Raw genomic sequence first — 20,202 nt, forward strand, 5'->3', positions numbered from 1 at the left:
AACTTTTAAACTAAAGGTACTATAAGTAACGTCACTGATTTATATTTGTCACATGAGCTATTTTAGGCCTGAGGGCTTATTTTTTAGGGTCTGTGGTCAATTGCAAACTTCCTGTTCTACGGCATGTCAAGTTTCCATCACACACACAAGCACAAAACACAAACCAACTTACTTTCCAGAAAATGAGGGATGCTTTACTGACCAATGCCTGCATCTTTCTGTGTTAGGATAGACAAAGACAACGACAATAACACACTCTTACTTTTAAGAGACACACTCTTACTTTTATAAATAAATAAAAAAAATAGATATGCATTTTTAGTATAGGTATACAATTTGTAAAGGCCTTGATATAAAAAAATATTTACTCATCATGCAAGGATCTAATGGCACTGCTATATTTATTCATTAGGCCTCTGCCTTTTAGTTTGGCCTGCAACATTAATGCAACACAGCTGTCAGACCTACAAACAAAGCCCTTCTTCCAAGGGAAGTCTGCATTTAGTTGACTCGAACAGAATTGTGTCCCAAATAGTTTTTTGAAACAAATTAGCTGCATACCTGTTAAAAACCTGCCTCCACGACGACAAGATGTTGTGGGTGTTTTCCAGGGCGTCGCCATCAATCTTATTTTTTAACACGGAAGTAAGCCTATGAGATTCCCAGTTCATTAGTCACTACAACGCGTCATCAATCGGCCATATTGGCGGCACTGAATGTAAACAATGCCGCTGAACCAAACAAAACTAACATATTTTGCTGATTACTGCTGCTGAAAATGGTCAATTATTGTCATGTTTTGGGCTGTAATCGGTCAGATCGGGAAAAAAAAACATTTGGAGGACTATAGACTGCCAAAAGTTATAACAAATTAAAGAAAAGAGTCTGAGGAACAAAAGGCAATTGTGGTTGACCTAACTAAACCAGGATTTCCAGGGCAAGAATCTTGACAACATTCACGTTTGTGCTTATCATTTCCGGTCAGGTAAGCTAATATGTTAATTAATACTGCTTGTACGTATCTTTACCCACCTGTTAACTTTAGTTTGTCAAAATATTGCGCCCTTTCCTACTTACTAAGTCCTTCTCTATATAATTGAGCAACTTCCACACAGTTGTTCTGTGGTTTAGACAGCATAAATTAGCAGAACAACATATTCTGTAGGCTAATACATTAACCAAGTATTGCCAATATGGCTGCACATCCAGGTAACTGACCAAATCGTGATGTAAGCTCAAACCCCCTATAGGGAAACAACGAGAAGAGTAACACCGTGCAGTAAACGGTAAAACTGTTTGCACTACAAACCACTGTGTTCAGAAATAAGATAATACATTAAAACAACATGGTAAAACACACCAATTTGCTACGTCAAGCAGCAAAACAAGCTGTTTTGTACAGCTAAAAGTAGCTGGGCACGGTTGACACCAAAAGCCAGACCCCAAATGACAACGCCCGCTTGTAGGGAAAAGGTTGGGTGTTTTAAAAAAAAAAAAAAAAACATTAGTAGCGTATATACTGTGTGGTTGCTTACTGGTTCAAATTAAATGAGCCCATCCTGCGTCTCTATAATATTCAAATCTACTTGTTAATGTATGTTTATATGCTTATCATTGGTAAAAAAAACAGCATATGCTGGTAGGTATTTTTGATGCTGGTTTATGCTGGTCATGTTTATGCTGGTCATGTTGCATGTTTTTTTTCACCAGGGTAGCCAAAACAAGCCATATATGGATCTAAAGCAACAGCTCTCCTCCGCTCACCGAGCTCCATAACTTGAATTATCATTTTGTCTGCTTTATAAACAGCGCAGGTTGAAATCTATGTCGAAGTTTAATACTTAAGGGTTCGTTTATACCTCAAAATCAAAATTTGAACAGCAATAAACAGACTGAATGCTTCTAAGTAGTATCTTCTCACTGCCCTCTAGGGCCTCAAAACAGTACTGAACATGATGTGTGAATTCACTTCTCATTACAGATCGCTTTTTGACAGTTGAATAGGTTTGACAGCACGCATTTCTTAAAAGTATAATATACTAAGAACAATGACATGATTCAGTTATAGAAGACTACAGTGTAAGCAATAAACCAGTGGCAACGAAGGCAGAAAAAGAGAAGGGAGATTCGTGTTTTTCCTCATTTATTATCGTCATCATTATCCCTTCCGATCTTGTTGTTTTGCTCCACTGAACAAATTTCTGTGTTAGTACTTTAACTTATATTGCATATAATGCAAACCTTAATCTCTAATGATTTAAGAAACTGTCAGTTTTGCCTCATAAGTTAGATATATTTGTTTAGTTTTTCCGTCTGTGCTGTTCGTCATTTGTTATTGTTCGTCAGTCATGAACACAAACTCTTCCTGTTGTCTTCCACTCTCATTTTATTGATTACAATAAATCCACTCAGAAGACAGATGATCTTTCACACAGCACATGGATCTCATTTTCCACAAAACTGGAAGGAAAACAAAAGCATGGAAATTACTTGTTTAAGAGTCTGGAACTGCTTTCCTTTATTTAAATCAAACAGAGGCAGCTCTTTTGGAGAGCAGAGAGGCCCTTTTTAAGTGGCTATCATGGTTTAGCATTAGCTGTGCAATGAATGCTGCAGGGGAATTCGAGTGCCTGTGGTGTCTGCTGGTTGATGGAGAACAAAACGGGAAAAGTGAACAACAGTCATTTTGTTACTTTTGTTCTTCGCCTAACTATGCTTTCCCAGCCAGCAATAACTAAATCTGGTAAGCTATATAAATTCATATAAATGCATGTTTTGGTTGTCAACTGCATTTCCTAAAGCTATTTATTTGAATTTCAGGCCTACCTCAGTCTGCTTTCGGCCTCCTACTCTGTGCCAGTAATGTCTTTTCATGACACAGGATATTAGTGGATTCTTGGGCAGAGATGGGAAGCCCCTCGCTGCTGGTTCTGGAAGTTCACACGATCCCCTGAATATTTTTTCAATTTTCCATAGAATTTGGGGGAAAGAAAAATAACTAAGAGCAATGAAACAGAAACCATAGACTCTCTTAAACTGCTGGAAACAACTGGAGTTTAGTCTTGGGAACCGTCATTCTGACTAAAATCACAAAGCATCAGGAGGTAAAAACTTAAATGGACAGTTCAACAAAAAATGAACAAAATTTAGTTATCCTCAGGCCATACAATCATAGGCGGATTAACCATATGGGCAATTGGGCAAGTGCCCAGGGGCACCACGTCTTTTTAACTGATTTTGCTACAGAGCGTCAGCCTTGCGCTTTCATGTTGTACTTTGCAGCCGTTGGCAATCAAAAAGGGGGCAGAGTGTAAACAAGTGAGTTTGTAAGTTTTATTTTCGGTACATAAAACATATGTAGCTATATTCCAAATAATTTATAGTTGCTCCCAAAGATTTGCTTTTGACTAACCTTTTGTACAATCTGTCCTTGAATCCATTCAGTCCCAACAATAATTATATTTTAGCATTAGAAACACTACTTTGACTAAAGACCTTACACATACTGGTGGATTAACCATTACAGAAACATTAAAAGTGATTTTGGTAATCACCAATACTTATTTTGTATACAAAATACTATTTTGTATTTAAATACATTTCATCTTAGTATTTTTTGTATTTTCAAAACACATAAAATACTTTTTGCCAATCAACCTCTTTATTAGACTGCTGATTTCCTGTATCAACAAGTATACAAAATACTAAATACAAAAATACTAAGATTAAATGTATTTAAATACAAAATACATTTGACTTTTTCCAAAGGTATTTAAATACAAAGATTCAAAATATAATTTTTAAATAGACAATGCACTCATTGTCACATTTCTGAAAACACCTGTTTTACACCTTTCTTTGACGGGAGTAAAATGCTTGAAAATTATTTTGTAAATTAAATGTAAATGAATAAAAAATGAACTGAGGACAATAATGACTCTAAAAACACTATCCACACTTTCTTTGTTGGCCATAGAGTCTGATGAGATGAACAGATTGGATTATTATAATACCTGTAACAACTGGTTTCTGGTTTCAACTGTTCAGATTTAGAACACTAAAAAGTAGTAACCTGATTTTGTAAGGATTTCTACTTGAGCTTAAAATGACTTCTGTTGATGTAGCCTTCTGTTATCAGATAAGTTTATTAATATGAAATTTTGCAAATAAAAAAAGTGTGGGTGGAGTATTGGGGGAGGTGGGGGAGGCGGAGGGGCACTTTAGGTGTCATTGCCCATGGGCACCAAAGAGTCTTAATCTGCCACTGCATACAATGTAAATGAGCTTGTTTTTTCATCCTAACAGATTTGGAGAAATTCAGCATTACATCACTTCCTCACCAATGGATCCTCTGCAGTGAATGGGTGCCGTCAGAATGAGAGTCCAAAGAGCTAATAAAAACATCCTGCAGTAATCCACACGACTCCAGAACTTTAAATTTAAATCTGAGATGACCTGAGGGTGAGTACGTTTTCAGCAAAACTTCATTTTTGCCCCAAACTCCATCACAAGGGGGCCCATGGAGATCCTCTGTGGTATATTCTACCCATAAAGTCAAAATATTTAGCATGTCTAGTAAAGGTGTTTTGAGTTTTCAGAATGTTTGGTTGTTTAAGGCAAGAGGAAACAGCTCTGTCCCAAGGTGCTCTCAGTCTGAAATGATTTAGACATTACTGCAGGCTAATTGCTTTAACAGTAGACTGCTGGGTGGAAGTCATGCAAATGGACCCTTAAACCACATGTTGTTACATTTGGTTTATTACGCGTACTGTTTTTGTAAATACAGAATGGTGTATAACTCTACATGAATGTCAATCTTTTTACACAGTTTATGTAATGTAGCATCAAAAATGTAACCTAAAATAAATGCATAGCTGTTATCATAATTATTCCCGAGTTAAAGGCACCAGAGAAAATCATGAGAGGGCAGAAGAAAAAATGGGGGTTAAAAGGCTGTTATTTACTCCTGTTCTGTTAAATACAGGTCACTGCTCCACTAAAAGGTGAAATTAAAGGGTTAAGTGATGTGTACTGTATATTACTTACCAGCCTGATGGTGTTTGTTGTATTTTCATCAAAAGAAGTCTAACCTGTAGGCACATGTACCGAAGAGTAGGATCCCTGTGTTTATGTCCTAAGACAGGAGATCATAAGGATATATTAAAGCCAGCTGTGTGCTCAGCTGCCTCACCCCAATCTGACACACACTCAAAGGAAAGACTGGTAAAAGAGAGATGCCACATGTGGAAACATACATAAACTCAGAGGCTGATACACATTCTGCTTTGAGTAGAAACGGGTGGATTGTGAAGAACTGTGTTTGTACGAAAGTCAAGCACAAATTAGACAGCAGCACGTTCTCAGCAGTGGCCTTCAAGAGAAGATAAGACTGTCAGTCTATCTAGTCTTACATTGTTACACCAGCAAGTGAATGACCTTATGAGTCAAGTATTTTATTTTTTATCCTGCCACTGAATAAAAAATACAAAAAGGCTATTGTGACTTTTCATTTCACAATTCTGACTTTTTTGTCTGAATTATGTGACACAGTCTCACAGTTGGACGTTATAAAGTCTGTTGCAAGATATAAGCTCACAACTATGACTTTTTTTTCTCAGAATTGCGATATAAATTTGTAATTACCAGTTATAAAGTCAGGCTAGCATGATATAAACTCACAATTCTGACTTTTTTTTTTTTTTTTCAAAATAATGTAATTGCAAGTTATAAAGGCAGAATTGTTTAATATAAATTCTCAGATTTTTTATTTTTTTTTCAGAATTATGATACAAACTCGTAATTCTGACTTTTTTATCTGAATTGTGTGATACAAACTCACAACTGCAAGTTATAAAGGCTGAATTGTTTCGTATAAACTCACAATTCTCAGATTTTTTCTCAGGATGGATACAAACTCATAATTCTGACTCTTTTTCTCAGAATTGCGTGAAAGTCAGAATTGCAAGATATAAGCTGCCATTTTTGACTTTTTCTCAGAGTAGTGTGATAAACTCGCATTGCGAGTTATAAAGTCAAAATTGCGAGATATAAACTCAATTCTGACTTTTTTCTCAGAATCGATACAAACTCGTAATTTAGATTTTTTTCTCATAATTATGTAATATAATCTCGCAATTGTGAGTTATAAAGTCTGAATTTTGAGATAAAAACTTTTTTTTAACTTATTTTCTTAGAATAGTGTGATATAAACCTGCTATTGCAAATTATAAAGTCAGAATTGCATGATATACTCGCAGTTATGAGTTATAAAGTCAGAAATGTGAGATATAAACTCACAATTCTAACTTTTCTCAGAATAGCATGATATAAACTTGCAATTATGAGTTATATAGTCAGAATTGCTTGATATAAACTCACAATTCTGACTTTTTCTCAGAATTGTGTAGCAAACTTGTAATTCTCAGAATTACGTGATATAAACTCAGAACTGCATGAAAGTTTTGTGTGAAAGTCAGGATTGCAAAATATAAACTCGCAGTTATGAGTTATAAAGTCAGAAATGCAAGATATAAACACAATTCTGACTTTTTCTTGCAAAAATGAGTTTGTATCTCACAATTCTCGCAATTATGTTTATTTTCATGGGAAAAAGACTATGTTGAAAAATTACAGAATTGTAAATTTGTATTACACAATTCTGAGAAAGAGTCAGAATTGCAAGAAAAAAGAATTGTGAGATAAAAGTCGCAATTACCTCTTATTTTTATTTTTTATTCAATGCCGGAAATGGACTTCTATAGTGAAATACACTGTAAAAAAAAACAACAAAAGTTGTTTCAACTTAAAAAAGTAAGTGCTGCCTTAAAATGTTAAGTTTAGTCAACATGAAATGTTAATGCTGAACTACATGAAAACATGGATATTTGAGTTGAGTAAACTTAAAATTTTAAGGCAGCACAAACACTTTTTTAAGTTGCAACAAGTTTTTTTTTACACAGTGTACGGATACATTCATGAAATGAATCTTATGGTTGCTTATCTGAAATTGCATACTCCTTTTGAATAAGTAATTACTTTGCAACTTAAAAATCCTATATAGCATGAATGTCTGTAGTGTGAATGTTATCTGGACTTACTACATTCACCATGCTTTCACTGTCATGTGACCTACGAGCCGAGCATCAGTTGTGTCACTTCACTGCCATACAAAAAATCCAATCTCGTGGCCTCATGGGATAGAAAAGCGTAAATGAATACTATGACTTTGGACATCCTACTCTTTTCACATACTGTTTTTTACCTACTAGTATGGAAGTATGCATATTCAAATGCAGCATGTGACAGATTCCTAAAAAAAATCACTGATTCGTTCAGGAAAGCCAATGGAGACTAGGGCTGTGACGATACATCGATGCATCGTGAATCGAGAAAAGATTCTGCATCGATGCTGAGATTTTCCGAATGTGTTGCAATTCTCTCGAATCAATTCTGAGCTTAGTTTTGAACAGCAGATGGCACTGCATACTTTAGAAACAACTGTACTCTGCTTGAGTACACACACTTGAACCTTAAATAATCATTCAAAAAGTTCGAAAAGGCTGAAGCGAATTACAAGGGTGTTCACAGTGGGCTGTTGGCACATTAATCTTGTGTCATAAAAGCATTCTGACTAGTGCTTTTCAGTGGCCTTTTTCATGAACATTTAAGTGTGCAGTTAAAAACTAGATTTGAGTGCCATCTGCTGTTAAAAACGAACCTCAGAATCAATCCACTAATCACAATGCATAGATTTATCATCACAATCCTATTGAAGATGCACAACAATCTTCTGTGGATTCATTTGGAACTATTTTCATTGAATGAACAAAAACGGACAATGTAACTATTCTACCTATATAAGTAATTCAATATTAAATTCTTTATTAAACTGTTGTATAAATGTTACACTTTTTTATAATCACAATTAAGGCTTCTGTGATTAACTATTCATGAAACGAACAACTATAGCATTCCATTTCAGTATATTCTGGTTTGTTTACAACCATAGTGAAAAGCACACAAAAAAATATTTTAAATATAAAGTTCTATTGATCAAAATTCAAAACTGCAATTATAATATGAAGTTATCAAAAAATAGATGTTCAAATTTCACAGTTCTTTATGTTTCGTTATTCAGATTGTCACTCTGAAGAAGAGCTTTAGTGAAACAAAAGGGACATTCAGCTTCAGTAGCTACTCTCTGTACTGAATTTCAAAGCTTCCAGCAGCTTCCAAACGACTCCGCTCTCTCATTGTGTGTTTTTCAACCATTTTAGAGGCCTGTGCCATTGGGAATTTATTTAAGCTTCTTCTTCGCCGTCTCCATGTTTGATTATCCAGATGTAGAAAAAGCTCAGGAGGGGGATGTTTTTCACAGGCTTACTCCTTTTTTCACAGTCATTGCCTGAGTGTCTTCCTGCCATGTCTCAAATTTAATGGCTAGACGTAAAAAGACATTGTTTTTCTTGGGGGTGTTGGGATCTGAAGTTTAGTAATAATCCCTGTCGTAGTCTTGCAGTTGCTCATAGCTCATCATTTCATTCACGTTTTGTTCCAAATAGGTAGACATCTCATCTGTGTAAAAAAAAAAAAAAACAGATTACATTGTACATAAAGCTATAATGGAACAGGAAACACTACCGTAGGCCATTACAGCTCAGGATATAACTTTTACCTGGTGGCAGGACTCCTAAAATTGCTGTGGCTGAGACGTGGCCAAGTTCATTTCGAGCGATGCACCTGTATGTGCCAGAATCCATCTGACTGGCCTCTTCAATCTGCAGCCAACTGGAAAGTTCATACTTCTGAGGGCCACCTCGTGACTATAAGGAAAAACAGATAAATGGAAAAGCTGAGGTACACACTTTTTCCTATCGACTAAGCAACGAAATACATATATAACTTTGGCAGTTCTTGACAAGTTAATTAATGGATTTAACCAGGAACACCCTCCATGTCCCAAATCCTGAAGCTATAAACACCTGCAGTAAATCATTAGACATGAATATTCCCATACAATCTGCTGACTTACTTTGTGGAAAAATCAGTGTAATGCATTTCAACATAGAATCACTAGCCAAAAAATACAGTATAAAGGAATATACTGTTCTTAATTGGAACAGATTTGGGAAAAAAAATTGCATTATATTACTTGCTCACCAGTGGATCCTCTACAGCGAATGGGTGCCGTCAGAATGAGTCCAAACAGCTGACAGCTTCATACATTAGTGATGGACTGGAGTTGTGTGGTTTACTTCTGAATTATTGTGATGTTTTTATCAGCTGTTTGGACTCTCATTCTGACGGCACCCATTGACTGCAGAGGATCCGTTGGTGAGCAAATAATGCAGTGTTAAATTTCTCCAAATCTGTTCTGATGAAGAAACAAACTCATCTACATCCGCAAGGCCCTAATTAAGGTAATATATTACTTTACAGAGTTTCAGTTTGGAAGTACTTTACCTGGACCGATATGTGGGGATCATCACCAGGTAAAATGATCTCTTTTCCATCTTTCCTCCATTCCACTAGCGCCATGGGAAATGCAAACACTTCGCAGAGAAATGCTATACTGCTGCCTGTTACATTTACCAGATTATGTGGTGGCACCTTGATGATAGGGACTTACCAGAAATAGAGAGAGAGACAGAGAGAGAAAGAGGTCATATCAGGAATCACATTCAGAAACCACTTCCTATGTCAGCCTGACTTGAAGAGCTGTTTAAAGGTCATAAATCTCCTCTTTAAAGTCACTGGGAAAATTATAGGGGCCAGGTCCAAAATTCCCAAGTGCTGGGAGCCCAGAGAGAAAAACACTGTTGAGATAACACTTCAAATCAGTTGTGAAAGAAAATAAGAAAGAGACGAACAAAAACAAACAAGCACACAAACAAATGAGTAAATAATAAGAATAATTCTAAAAACTTTTAAGACATCTCTGATTATTTAAAAAATAAAATAAATATTAAAAACACCCTTAAGATATGTTTATTCCATATGTTAAATAATAATAATGATAATAATAATGATTATTATTATTATTAGGACTGTCAAACAATTAATCGCATCCAAAAAAAAAGTTTATGTTTACATACTATATGTGTGTTTACTCTGTATATTTATTATGTATATATAAATACACATACATGTATATATTCTATATACTGTATATGTTGTATTTATATTTATACTTGTATATAATTTAGATAATTATAAATATATATAATATATAAATAATTATAAATATTTTACGTATAAATCTAAAACATTTTTCCCTAAATATATACATCTATGTGTATGTATTTACATATACATAATAAATATACACAGTACATGCACATATAGTATGTAAACAGAAACTTTTATTTTGGATGTGATTAATTGCAATTAATTGTTTGACAGCCCTAATTATTATTATTATTATTATAAAGTAAATATTGGTTGGAAAAACACTACATTTGACTCCATGTAAGTAAGTAAGTAAATAAATAAATAAAATACATAAATAAAATAAATTGATGTGCAAATGAATACTGGTTATAAAAAACACAACTAACTAACCCTTGCTATTCCATGTATTAAAAATGAAATTCAAGATTAAATTAAACTTTTAAGGTAACTATACAATAAATAAACAAACAAATAATTAAATAAACACAAAATAAAATCAATTGATGTATAAATAAATACTGGTTATTAACAAAAAAAAAAAAACAGCTGAACCTTGTCTATTCCATGTATAAATAAAAGGATGACAAAAAAAATTATTCAATATCAAATTTTATTAAATAATTGTTGGAAAAAAAAAAACACTTTTAAGATAACAATCAAACAAACCATAAATAAATAAATGCTTAGAGGAAGTATTGGTTGGAAAAATACTTAAGATACTTTTGAATGAATGAATACTGGTTATAGAAAAACACAGTTGAACCATGTCTATTTATTCCATGTATTATTAAAAAATAAAAATAAATTCAGTATCAAATTAAATAAAATAATGGTTGGAGGAAAAATAATATTTTGAGACAATTCAGATTTTTTTTTTTTTTTTTTTTTTTTTTTTTTTTTTTAAAGAGAGAGAAAACCGGTGCCCATAGTCTTGTGGTTAGTGCGCCAACATGTAGCACAACTGTGCTCATGGCGACCCGAGTTTGATTCCAGTCTCAAGGTCCTTTGCCGATCCCACCCCACTCTCTCCACCACCTAATACTTTCCAGTCTGCTCTCTACTGTTCTATCTTATATAACCCCACCCCCTACAACCACCACCACCACCACATATTAGTTTTAAAAAACATTCTTGTTTATTCCATGTATTAATAATAATAATAATAATAAGTAAATATTGGTTTAAAAATACTTGAGATACTTTGACTCTGTGTAAGTTAACAAACAAATAAATAAATAGAATAAATAAATTAATTAAATAAATAAATGTAGTTATTTATGAATGTAGTAATGACAAAAATTAAATCCAACTGAAAAAACTTTTTAAGGTAAGTGTACCTTAAATAAATAAATGCTGCTTAGAAGGAAAAAAAACATTTGAGACATCTCTCTGATTATTAAAAAAATAATAATAAATGTTTGAAAAACACTTAGTAAAAGCTAGCATTAATTAAATATAAGATAAATTGGCAGAACAAAAACAAGAAGAACATCAAAAAACACGTTCCATGTATTTAAAAAAAAAGTCAATAAAGAAACGGCTAAATAAATATATACTGGTTGCAAAAAAAGCTCGTTTGTGTTGTTCATACCTGTCCTGCACGGCCCGTCGCTCACATTAAGTCCAGGATTTGAATAAGCCGCTTCTTTATATTTGCAGATATTCATGTAAGTCTGTCCATCTGTGCCACACAAAGGTTTCTGGGACAAACACACACACTGAGTTTCTGGCTCCTCTCCGTCCGCTCCATCCGAGCGGTCCAATTTGCACTCCAGGTTCTCTCCGCACAGTCCATAATAGACGGTTCTCTGGCCGAGATCACAGGTCTGTCCCTCCAGGTTGGCGCACTGAGAGCAGCAGCCGCAGCTGTCCTGTACCAGCCCCGCTCTACAGCCCAGCAGGAGCGGGCACAACTCCGGCACACACTCCTCACACTCCTGCGTCCTGTTTCTCTCATCAAACTCATCCGTCCCTTTGTAATAGTCAAAGGTGGCCAAGTCCTCGTCCATATAGTCATCTTTGTAATTGGGGAAACCGTGTGCAGTTCTGATGCTCAGAACCAAAACGGCAAACGTAACTATGTGCATTAACATCGTGAGCGCTTATTTCTCGTGGCCAGGCTATGCATGCAATAAATGCAACTTTTTTCCCAAAGCTGCGGCTTCATCCCCGACTGTCGTTCTGCGTGTCTAGCCTCACAGCCTCAGAAACCATCTGTGGCTGAAAGAAAATAAACACAGCTATCCTCCCCCACTGCCGCGACCTCACAGCTTCGTCCCATTGGATGCCAGAAGTGCAGGGGGAAAAATCGTAGTGAATTTTTGTGGCGTATTAGAAGTTTAAGAAACGATACACGGAGATTAAAAGAATGTTATGTACAGCGGGGGAACGCTAACTACCACCAGGTGGCGGTATATCTGTACACTTCGACTTTAAAATAAAATCTGTTTGCAGTCATAAAACCGGGAAAATAATTAGCATTTTTGAGCCATGCATTCTGGGAAAAGAAGGAAATAGAGAAAACTGCTAAATAAATAAATAATGATAAGAAAGAAATAACTAGATTTATTAAAAACGATTTTTGCTAAACACATTTAACCAGTGTACTAAAAATAATGCACTGCTTGAAAAGGACCATGGACATCTTGGCGCTATTACAACTGATGGCACCGTAAGATCCTGAGTGGCCTATAAAAGATTTCAGGGTGGGACACTTTGGCCCTCAAGATCCACTATCCTGCAGAGTTTAGCTCCAAGTCTAATCAAACACATCTGAAAAATCTAACCACAGTCTTCAGGATTACGAGCAGGTGTGTTTGATTAAGATGTTGGAGCTAAATTGTGCCACACAGTGGATCTCGAGGGCCAGATATTGATTCTGTCTGAAGTATTTTCACTGTTATAGAGATAAGGTCATTTAGTTCTGGCCGATAAACCGGTTTGAATTACCCTCATGGTATTAATTTTCAAAAAAAAAAAAAAAAAAAAAAAAAAAAAAAAAAGTATATATAGAAAGTGAATTGAAAGGGGATCCCTGTCAATTGCATACAATTACAACTAAATGGTTGGAGAACTTTTAGAACTATATTTAACACACAACTAATTCTGTAAACGGCCGTTAACAGAAGCCAGAGATGCTGAAGACGAACGTAAAGAGGTGAAAATACTGTAGCACGTAAACTTACTGTTCACGATTCGTGAAATATTGGAAGAAAATCCTAAATACTGAATTGGGAGTGTGGGTTTATATGAATGTATCTCTGAGGGGAACTGACTGTCTTCAGAAAAGGTTAGATAGCATTTTCTGTTCATTTTACCTCTGTATTATGCATATTAATGTAATATTTAAACTACTTTTTTTGGCTTTTAATATAAATATTTTAGCCTTAAGGTTATCTATAATATGGATCAGCGATTTTGATGACATCACCCTGCACTTCAGCTTCTCATCAAACTTTCTGTCCAATTAAATGCTCTTTAGAATCCGAGACATCCCGCCTCCTACACTATAAACAGAAGCTGAAGCTGTGGCTGAAATCAGTCATTTGTTCACAGAATTTGTATTTCCTGTAAAGTAAATTGGTAGTGCACTATATAGGGGATAGGGAACGATTCAGACAGTGTAAAACATGCATTCCTTTGGGGCGCATGAAGTCTGAATTCACGTTGTGTACACAACCGTCGCAGAGAGCACACACCTGGCTCCGGTCCACAGAGAAGAGCACGGAGCGGATCATATGCGCGAGTTGCCGCAGACCACAAAACGTATTGGACACATTAGAATTCACAGAATTATGTTTTATATATAGATAATGCAATATGGATTGAGGCTGTCATACAGGGGCGGGGAAGACCTGATCTCATGACGGAAACGTACCTGTGGGAACAAGACATAAAATACTTACCAACAAGTACATATCACTGGAGTTTTCCAGCAAAAATGAACACTAGAAGTGGGAATCATTTTCGTACACAGTTATGATTACAGCTCCATATGTTTCGGTTTCTCAATGTAACAAGCTTGCTCGGTAGCTCAGCTGGCATGGAATTGGACTTAGGATGTGGAATCCTTGGGTATGAATCCTGTGAAAAACATGACTCACAATTAAAGAGCTGAGAGATTAAAAAAGAAGCTAAAATGGCATGCTTGCAATTGCATTTTTACGTCACATTCAGTTTTATTCATACTATCAGGTAGGTTTAGGTGTAGTGCAGGTGGTACGTCATTTTAAAACATCATGGAGCATTAGTTATAGCGCCACTCAATGGATTTCAAGTCAGAACTATGGTGACGTTATAAAACCATATGTACGTTTAATTGTGCCGGGGGGGAAAAAGAACACTCTTTTAGTGCAATTCAGTGAACATTTCACATCGAAAATGTCACAAAACGTACATGGAACATATTTCCCGTCTACGTTTTTGTTATGAGATCAGGTTGAAAAAAACATGATACAGATTTTTGGTCAAACCATCCAGCATACATGTTGGTGATTATGGTCTTTTATGAAATGTCCAGAGAACACAGTTCAAATACTGTTCATAAATGAATAAAACATTACCGCAATCACACCTAGAACTGGTTGGTCCAAGATTTAGATATACTGTAAACAAATGCAAGCATATACTGTAGAGTAGTGGATCTCAGCATTTTTGACTCCAAGGCCCAAAAGCATTTTTGACTTCAAAAGCCCTCTGTTACAAGTCCAGTCAGGTCTGCCCACCACCAGAGGTCGCCTTGCCATCATATTGCCTCTCACACTACACAGACAGTTGCACTACACCCTGGACTACATTTCCCATGCTCCACTTCACCCGTTACGCATACAGCTGCAGCCAATCACACACTGTATAAATATCATTCTGGGCCGAGTACTGTCTTGCGTTTATCGCTCTCCTAGTGAGAGCAACTTTACGGAGCCACTTCCAAGTTTCCTGAGTAGTTAAGTTGTTTTCTAGCCTAGTCATCCATGTCTTGATCCTAGCCTGGTTATCTCATTTTGTCTGCCTTCAGCTTGCTTTGGATTTATCGCCTGTCTTGGATTTCCTTTGTCTTGCCGTTTCGGACTCTGTTCGCTCCTCATTTAAACTATAGACTGTCTCTTTGGATTACCCATTTGCCTCTCCCCCTGGATTACGTTTGCCCACCGATCAACCCTCGCCTGTCCCTGGATTACTCTTGTGTTTTGCCCTGTTTGTATCTGTTTGCTGGTGTTGACGCTGCCTGTGTATGACCATGTCTCTGTCTCAGTTTAATAAAAGCTTGCATATGGATCCGCCCACCTTACATTTTGTTTGCTTCAAAACACCCCCATTGCTGTTTTTGGTAATAAAACTTTAATAAAACATACTTTAATTTATGGGAACTTCTAGTTTATGTATATTTAAAATGTAACCACATTAATTATAATTAAAATAATTACATTTCAGGATTCCATGAGTTGAATGTGTTCTCTTTTTAACTCTTTTAACCAATGAATTTACATGACACTTCTAGTCATTAAAGATTTATTGGATTATTTACTTTTAAAATTAGACTACTTAATATATACAAGTTTTCTGAAACTGCGTTTGAGGGGGTAAATTAAAACAAGAAATATATTGTTTTTAAATGATTGTTTTAGCTCATTTTAATGATTGTTATGTCTTATTTTAGATTCAGTGTCATCTTTAGGACCCCTTGGAGGTTTGCTGAGGCCCCTGGTTGAGAACCACTGCCTCTACAGTGAAGGCCCAATTGAGCCATGACTGGAATAGATATTCTAGAGAGAATCTCTCTTTTTAATTCATATTAAAAAACCTGTTTAAATAGGCTGTGTAGTTTTTGTTTTATTGGCACCTGCTTATATTCTGTTTCCTTTTCAATGTTTATGTCCTCTTAATATATTTTATGTATTGTAATATGTAATAATGTAATTTATGCCTTAACGCTGGCTATATTTTCATTTAATTTATTGTATTTTTTGGTTTAAAAACCTTTTGTTTATCCTGTAAAACAACAGAACAGTTTATAATTGCAACACCCATGTTAACAACAAGGTGACTCTCCAAGCTAGCTTGTTCCCCAAACAATATGTCACTGGTGAAATACATTATCAATACTGATTATGATTATGAAACATTTAGTTACAAGCTTTTTTTCCGAAATCTTACAGGATTCACCATAATTGTGAATAGTAAAGATGCATCAGCCTCTCTCTTTCAGTTCCACTTCCAGAGTTGGTCACTCTTGTTGTAGGTCCTGGACTCTTGGCACAGGTTGTGCTGAATCATGGGATATAGAACAAAGCGTGGCTGGGCAAAAACTGACAACTAATGAAATAACTTTGTGGGGTATCAAAAGAAAAGGGAGGGTAGGATGGCGAGGGTGAGGATGTTTGGCTGGTACTTCTTCAGCCCTCCCAGTGCCAGCCGGTCAGCCTATTAGGACCTGACTATGAGCGTGTTCTAGACACAGACATGTTTTGGCAAGGTTTCCGCCCCTGAGCTTGCCATATATATTGAGCGGCTGATGCCACCCCACAGCGACTGGCACATCCTGGATCTGGTAAGATATGCATATTATTGCTTGCTTTATTATTGTTAGTGTTTCATTTTCATATATTTTAACTGCTCAAGTATGACAACTCAACATTGTCATTCATGCACTGTTATTCTCTTGCAATATCAAATTATCTACACAATTGACACTAACATATTGTTTGCTTCCTATTCTATTCCTAATGTTATCTCTGAACAAAGCTCATCACACCCATCCTGGTTCACTATGGCAACTGATCACCAGAACCCTGCAACCAAGCAAAAACAACCAGTTGCCAGTAACTTCAAGGTACAAACACATTCCTAGAGTATCTGTGGTGTGCGTTACTTATCCGTTACTCCTGCTTATCTTTCTTTATGCCTTCTCTCCCGTTTTTTGTTCCATAGTTGGTCATCTACGAACAGGAAAACTTCCAAGGCCGCTGTCATGAGCTGACTGGGCCCTGTAACAACATCCAGGAGGCGGACGTGGCGAAAGTGGGCTCAGTACTGGTGCTGTGTGGACCGTGAGTTTGTGTGTGAGAGAAAATAGCATGCTTGCGAGTGTAATATTGCGTTACACTTAACAAACAAGAAGTTCATGTGCATCATTAATTATAAAGGGTTAATTTGTCTTTTGTCACGGTGGGGTTTGCTTAATGCCAAGCAACACACGATATGGATTACAATATGCGAGTGGACTGGAGCGACCGGGTTTTTCATTTCACTTGAAAAACGTGTTCTGAAGTGTGGGAAAACATAAATATTTTTCCCGCGATATGCGGGGAAATTCGCGGGCTACTTTTAAACGGTTGCGGTTGTGTTTTCCCACGTGTTGAAGGTCTGATATACTGCATTAATTCTATTTGCGTTTATTATATTATATATTATGATACAATTTAGAATCTATCAATGATAAAACGCTCTAGATTATAAGGTAGTCATGGGATTTTGTGAGGGAGTGGCACTGGCAATCCTCTCCAGAGTTGTTCTAGTAAATAAAAAAATATTTTTTATGTCATATAAGCATTTGCCATCCATTCATAAATTTTATATCTGTATTATCTTGAAATGTTTATTTTAGATTATAAACTGTAAATAGTATATTTTCAAATAATTCAAAAATGATTATGTGTAATGCATAATTTTGAGTGTAAAATATATATTTTAGGTATGGGAGTGGTATATTTTGAATTTGGTAGGCTATTTGGGCTTGTTAAATTGAACACTGAGCTAAATTTGGTTGACACGGGAACTGGTTTTGTTACACAGATCTGGCAACCCTGTTCCAGACACAGTGAAACAACTCCACTTATACAACAGTAAAATGTCCCAGTTCTGTTGGACTTGTTGGTTATATCAGTATTCTTAGTCCGATCAGATTGGAGAACTACTGTTTAAAGAAAAATGAATGAGCAAGAAAGTATGACACTTATTCACTTTTTGGTCCAGGTGGGTGGGATATGAGCAGCCCGGCTGTAAGGGGGAACAGTATGTGTTTGAGAAGGGTGAGTATCCTCGCTGGGACGCCTGGACCAACAGCAGACGCAGTGACTGCATCGTCGCCTTCCGCCCCATCAAAGTGGTAACTAAAAACTAACTCTAGGATTACAAAATTTTCTTGTATATACAGTACTAGTAAAAAGTTTCGACACTCATACTTAATTATGACTATTTTACACATTTTAGAAAAATAGTAGGGTCACCATTAAACATATAAACTAAGTAATAATAATTTAGCTTCTTCATGTTGTCATTTTCTTCATTTTTGAGATCATAAAACTTTTGTTTTTTATTAAAGTGTTTATTCTACACTTCCTATATCCTTGCAGGACAGCCAGGAACACAAGATCGTCCTCTATGAGAACCCAAGCTTCACTGGGAAGAAGATTGAGATCATAGATGATGATGTTCCCAGTTTCCACGCTCATGGATACCATGAGAAAGTCTCTTCAGTTCGTGTGCAGAGTGGCACGTGAGTAAAACCTCACAATTTCTGAATACTTTCCAGTCTAATCTTTCAAAGTCCTCGTATATAGTAATGATTTTCATTCATTTGTTGATGTTGTCTCGGTTCCAGCTGGGTGGGCTATCAGTACCCAGGATACAGAGGCTACCAGTACTTGTTTGAGAAAGGAGAGTTTAAGGAGTGTTCTGAGTTTGGGGCCGTGCTGCCTCAGATCCAGTCCGTGAGGCGCATCCGTGACATGCAGTATCACCCAAGAGGAGCCTTCCAACCCTCAACCTAAGTTCCCAGCACTTCTCCTCAATCCCTACAGCTTCTAAAACGCCCCATCCTTTCCTTACTCTTCACCTCTGAATGCTTATCTTTGACCTTTTCAGTTGTGTCAGTGATTCTATTTGCTACTGCTGAGAAATAAATAAGTGATTTTGCGTTATGAACGTTTCTGAGCTGTTTTTTGGGCATTCACTGTTTTGTGAATTCGATTTTTTGAAATCCATAGTTGATAGAGGCTATTCATTGATCCATAATTAATATATAAAATCCAATGTTGATAACACCACATCTTATAAGGACATTTGTGAAAAATATATGTAAATCACATTCAAATAATAAATACTGAAATATTTTATTTGATCCTTTGTTTACATCATGATTTTAAACATTGTATAGTTAACGTTAATAGAGTGTTTTCATAACGCGTTATCATATTGGTGCCAATGAATGTCAACAATGCATCTGAACTGAACAAACCAGGCATATTTTGCTGCAGGATTACTGAGACGTTTCCCTGTAGTAACCCCGTGGTACTTCACCTTTTGACCGGCACGAGTTTGCGTTAAGTCGGTATAATTGCCCCCCCCCCCGGGCTGTAGTGGCCTGTAGGTGTGCAGGGGGGGCCGGGTAGAGTTGTAAATGACCGGTGTGGTGTAGTGTGTTGTGTGTGGTGGGGGGTGTGACACGGTGATTGACAACAGGAGGTCGGGGTGGTTATTCTCTCTAAACAAATTAGCTTTAATGGTTTATAGCAACCCCACCCAACTCCGTCCTTCATTAGTAAAGGTTGTTAATCACTGTTAACACCTGCTATAAACCATATTTATGAGTAGATAGAAATCAAATACATATTCAAAGTAATGAGGAAAATAAATGAGATCAAATATAGATATGATATTCAATGAAATGCAATAAACTCGAGATGAAACTGAATGATTATTGTGTTGTTGTCTTGATTTAAACACTTAAAACTCATGATTCAAATCCAGCAAGATGTGATGCAAAGATGGGATTACCAAAATAAGAGGCATCATACAAAATGCATGTTATTTTTTATTTATTACTGACCTGAATAAGATATTTCACATAAAATACATTTACATACATAAATAGTTGATTTTATAAAAATGACCCTGTTCAAAAGTTTACATACACTTGATTCTATACTGTCGTTACCCGAATGATCCACAGCTGTGTTTTTTGTTTAGTAATAGGTGTTCATGAGTCCCTTGTTTGTCCTGAACAGTTAAACTGCCTGCTGTCCTTCAGAAAAA

General features: G+C 36.1%; 2 protein-coding genes across 2 annotated transcripts; one reads left to right on the forward strand and one right to left on the reverse strand.

The window, feature by feature from the left end:
• Positions 1-7,857: 7,857 nt before the first annotated feature.
• kazald3 (Kazal-type serine peptidase inhibitor domain 3) lies at positions 7,858-12,558 on the reverse strand. Its single transcript, XM_051116377.1, has 4 exons — positions 11,762-12,558; positions 9,463-9,623; positions 8,675-8,822; positions 7,858-8,574 (listed from the first exon to the last, which is right to left on the reverse strand). The coding sequence occupies exons 1-4, from the start codon at positions 12,261-12,263 to the stop codon at positions 8,489-8,491; spliced, it is 897 nt and encodes a 298-aa protein (XP_050972334.1). The 5' UTR covers positions 12,264-12,558; the 3' UTR covers positions 7,858-8,488.
• A 4,032-nt stretch (positions 12,559-16,590) lies between these two features.
• On the forward strand, positions 16,591-19,288 carry crybb2 (crystallin, beta B2). The gene is made up of 6 exons (XM_051116378.1): positions 16,591-16,717; positions 16,912-16,999; positions 17,098-17,216; positions 18,142-18,274; positions 18,522-18,664; positions 18,770-19,288. Exons 2-6 carry the CDS (start codon positions 16,937-16,939, stop codon positions 18,936-18,938), a joined length of 627 nt encoding a protein of 208 aa, XP_050972335.1. The 5' UTR covers positions 16,591-16,717; positions 16,912-16,936; the 3' UTR covers positions 18,939-19,288.
• Positions 19,289-20,202: the final 914 nt, after the last annotated feature.

This window comes from Labeo rohita, chromosome 8 (assembly GCF_022985175.1).
Source record: "Labeo rohita strain BAU-BD-2019 chromosome 8, IGBB_LRoh.1.0, whole genome shotgun sequence".
NCBI classification, from domain to species: Eukaryota; Metazoa; Chordata; class Actinopteri; order Cypriniformes; family Cyprinidae; genus Labeo; species Labeo rohita.

Bases quoted from the DNA above. Each gene is read 5' to 3' on its own strand.
- kazald3 (XM_051116377.1), bottom strand. From the start codon at position 12,263: ATGTTAATGCACATAGTTACGTTTGCCGTTTTGGTTCTGAGCATCAGA. The intron at 8,823-9,462 runs GTAAAGTACTTC...TTTTCCTTATAG, and splicing joins ATCCCCACATATCGGTCCAG to TCACGAGGTGGCCCTCAGAA. The intron at 8,575-8,674 runs GTAAAAGTTATA...TTTTTTACACAG, and splicing joins TTTAGGAGTCCTGCCACCAG to ATGAGATGTCTACCTATTTG.
- crybb2 (XM_051116378.1), top strand. From the start codon at position 16,937: ATGGCAACTGATCACCAGAACCCTGCAACCAAGCAAAAACAACCAGTT. The intron at 17,000-17,097 runs GTACAAACACAT...TTTGTTCCATAG, and splicing joins CAGTTGCCAGTAACTTCAAG to TTGGTCATCTACGAACAGGA. The intron at 18,275-18,521 runs GTAACTAAAAAC...ATATCCTTGCAG, and splicing joins CCTTCCGCCCCATCAAAGTG to GACAGCCAGGAACACAAGAT.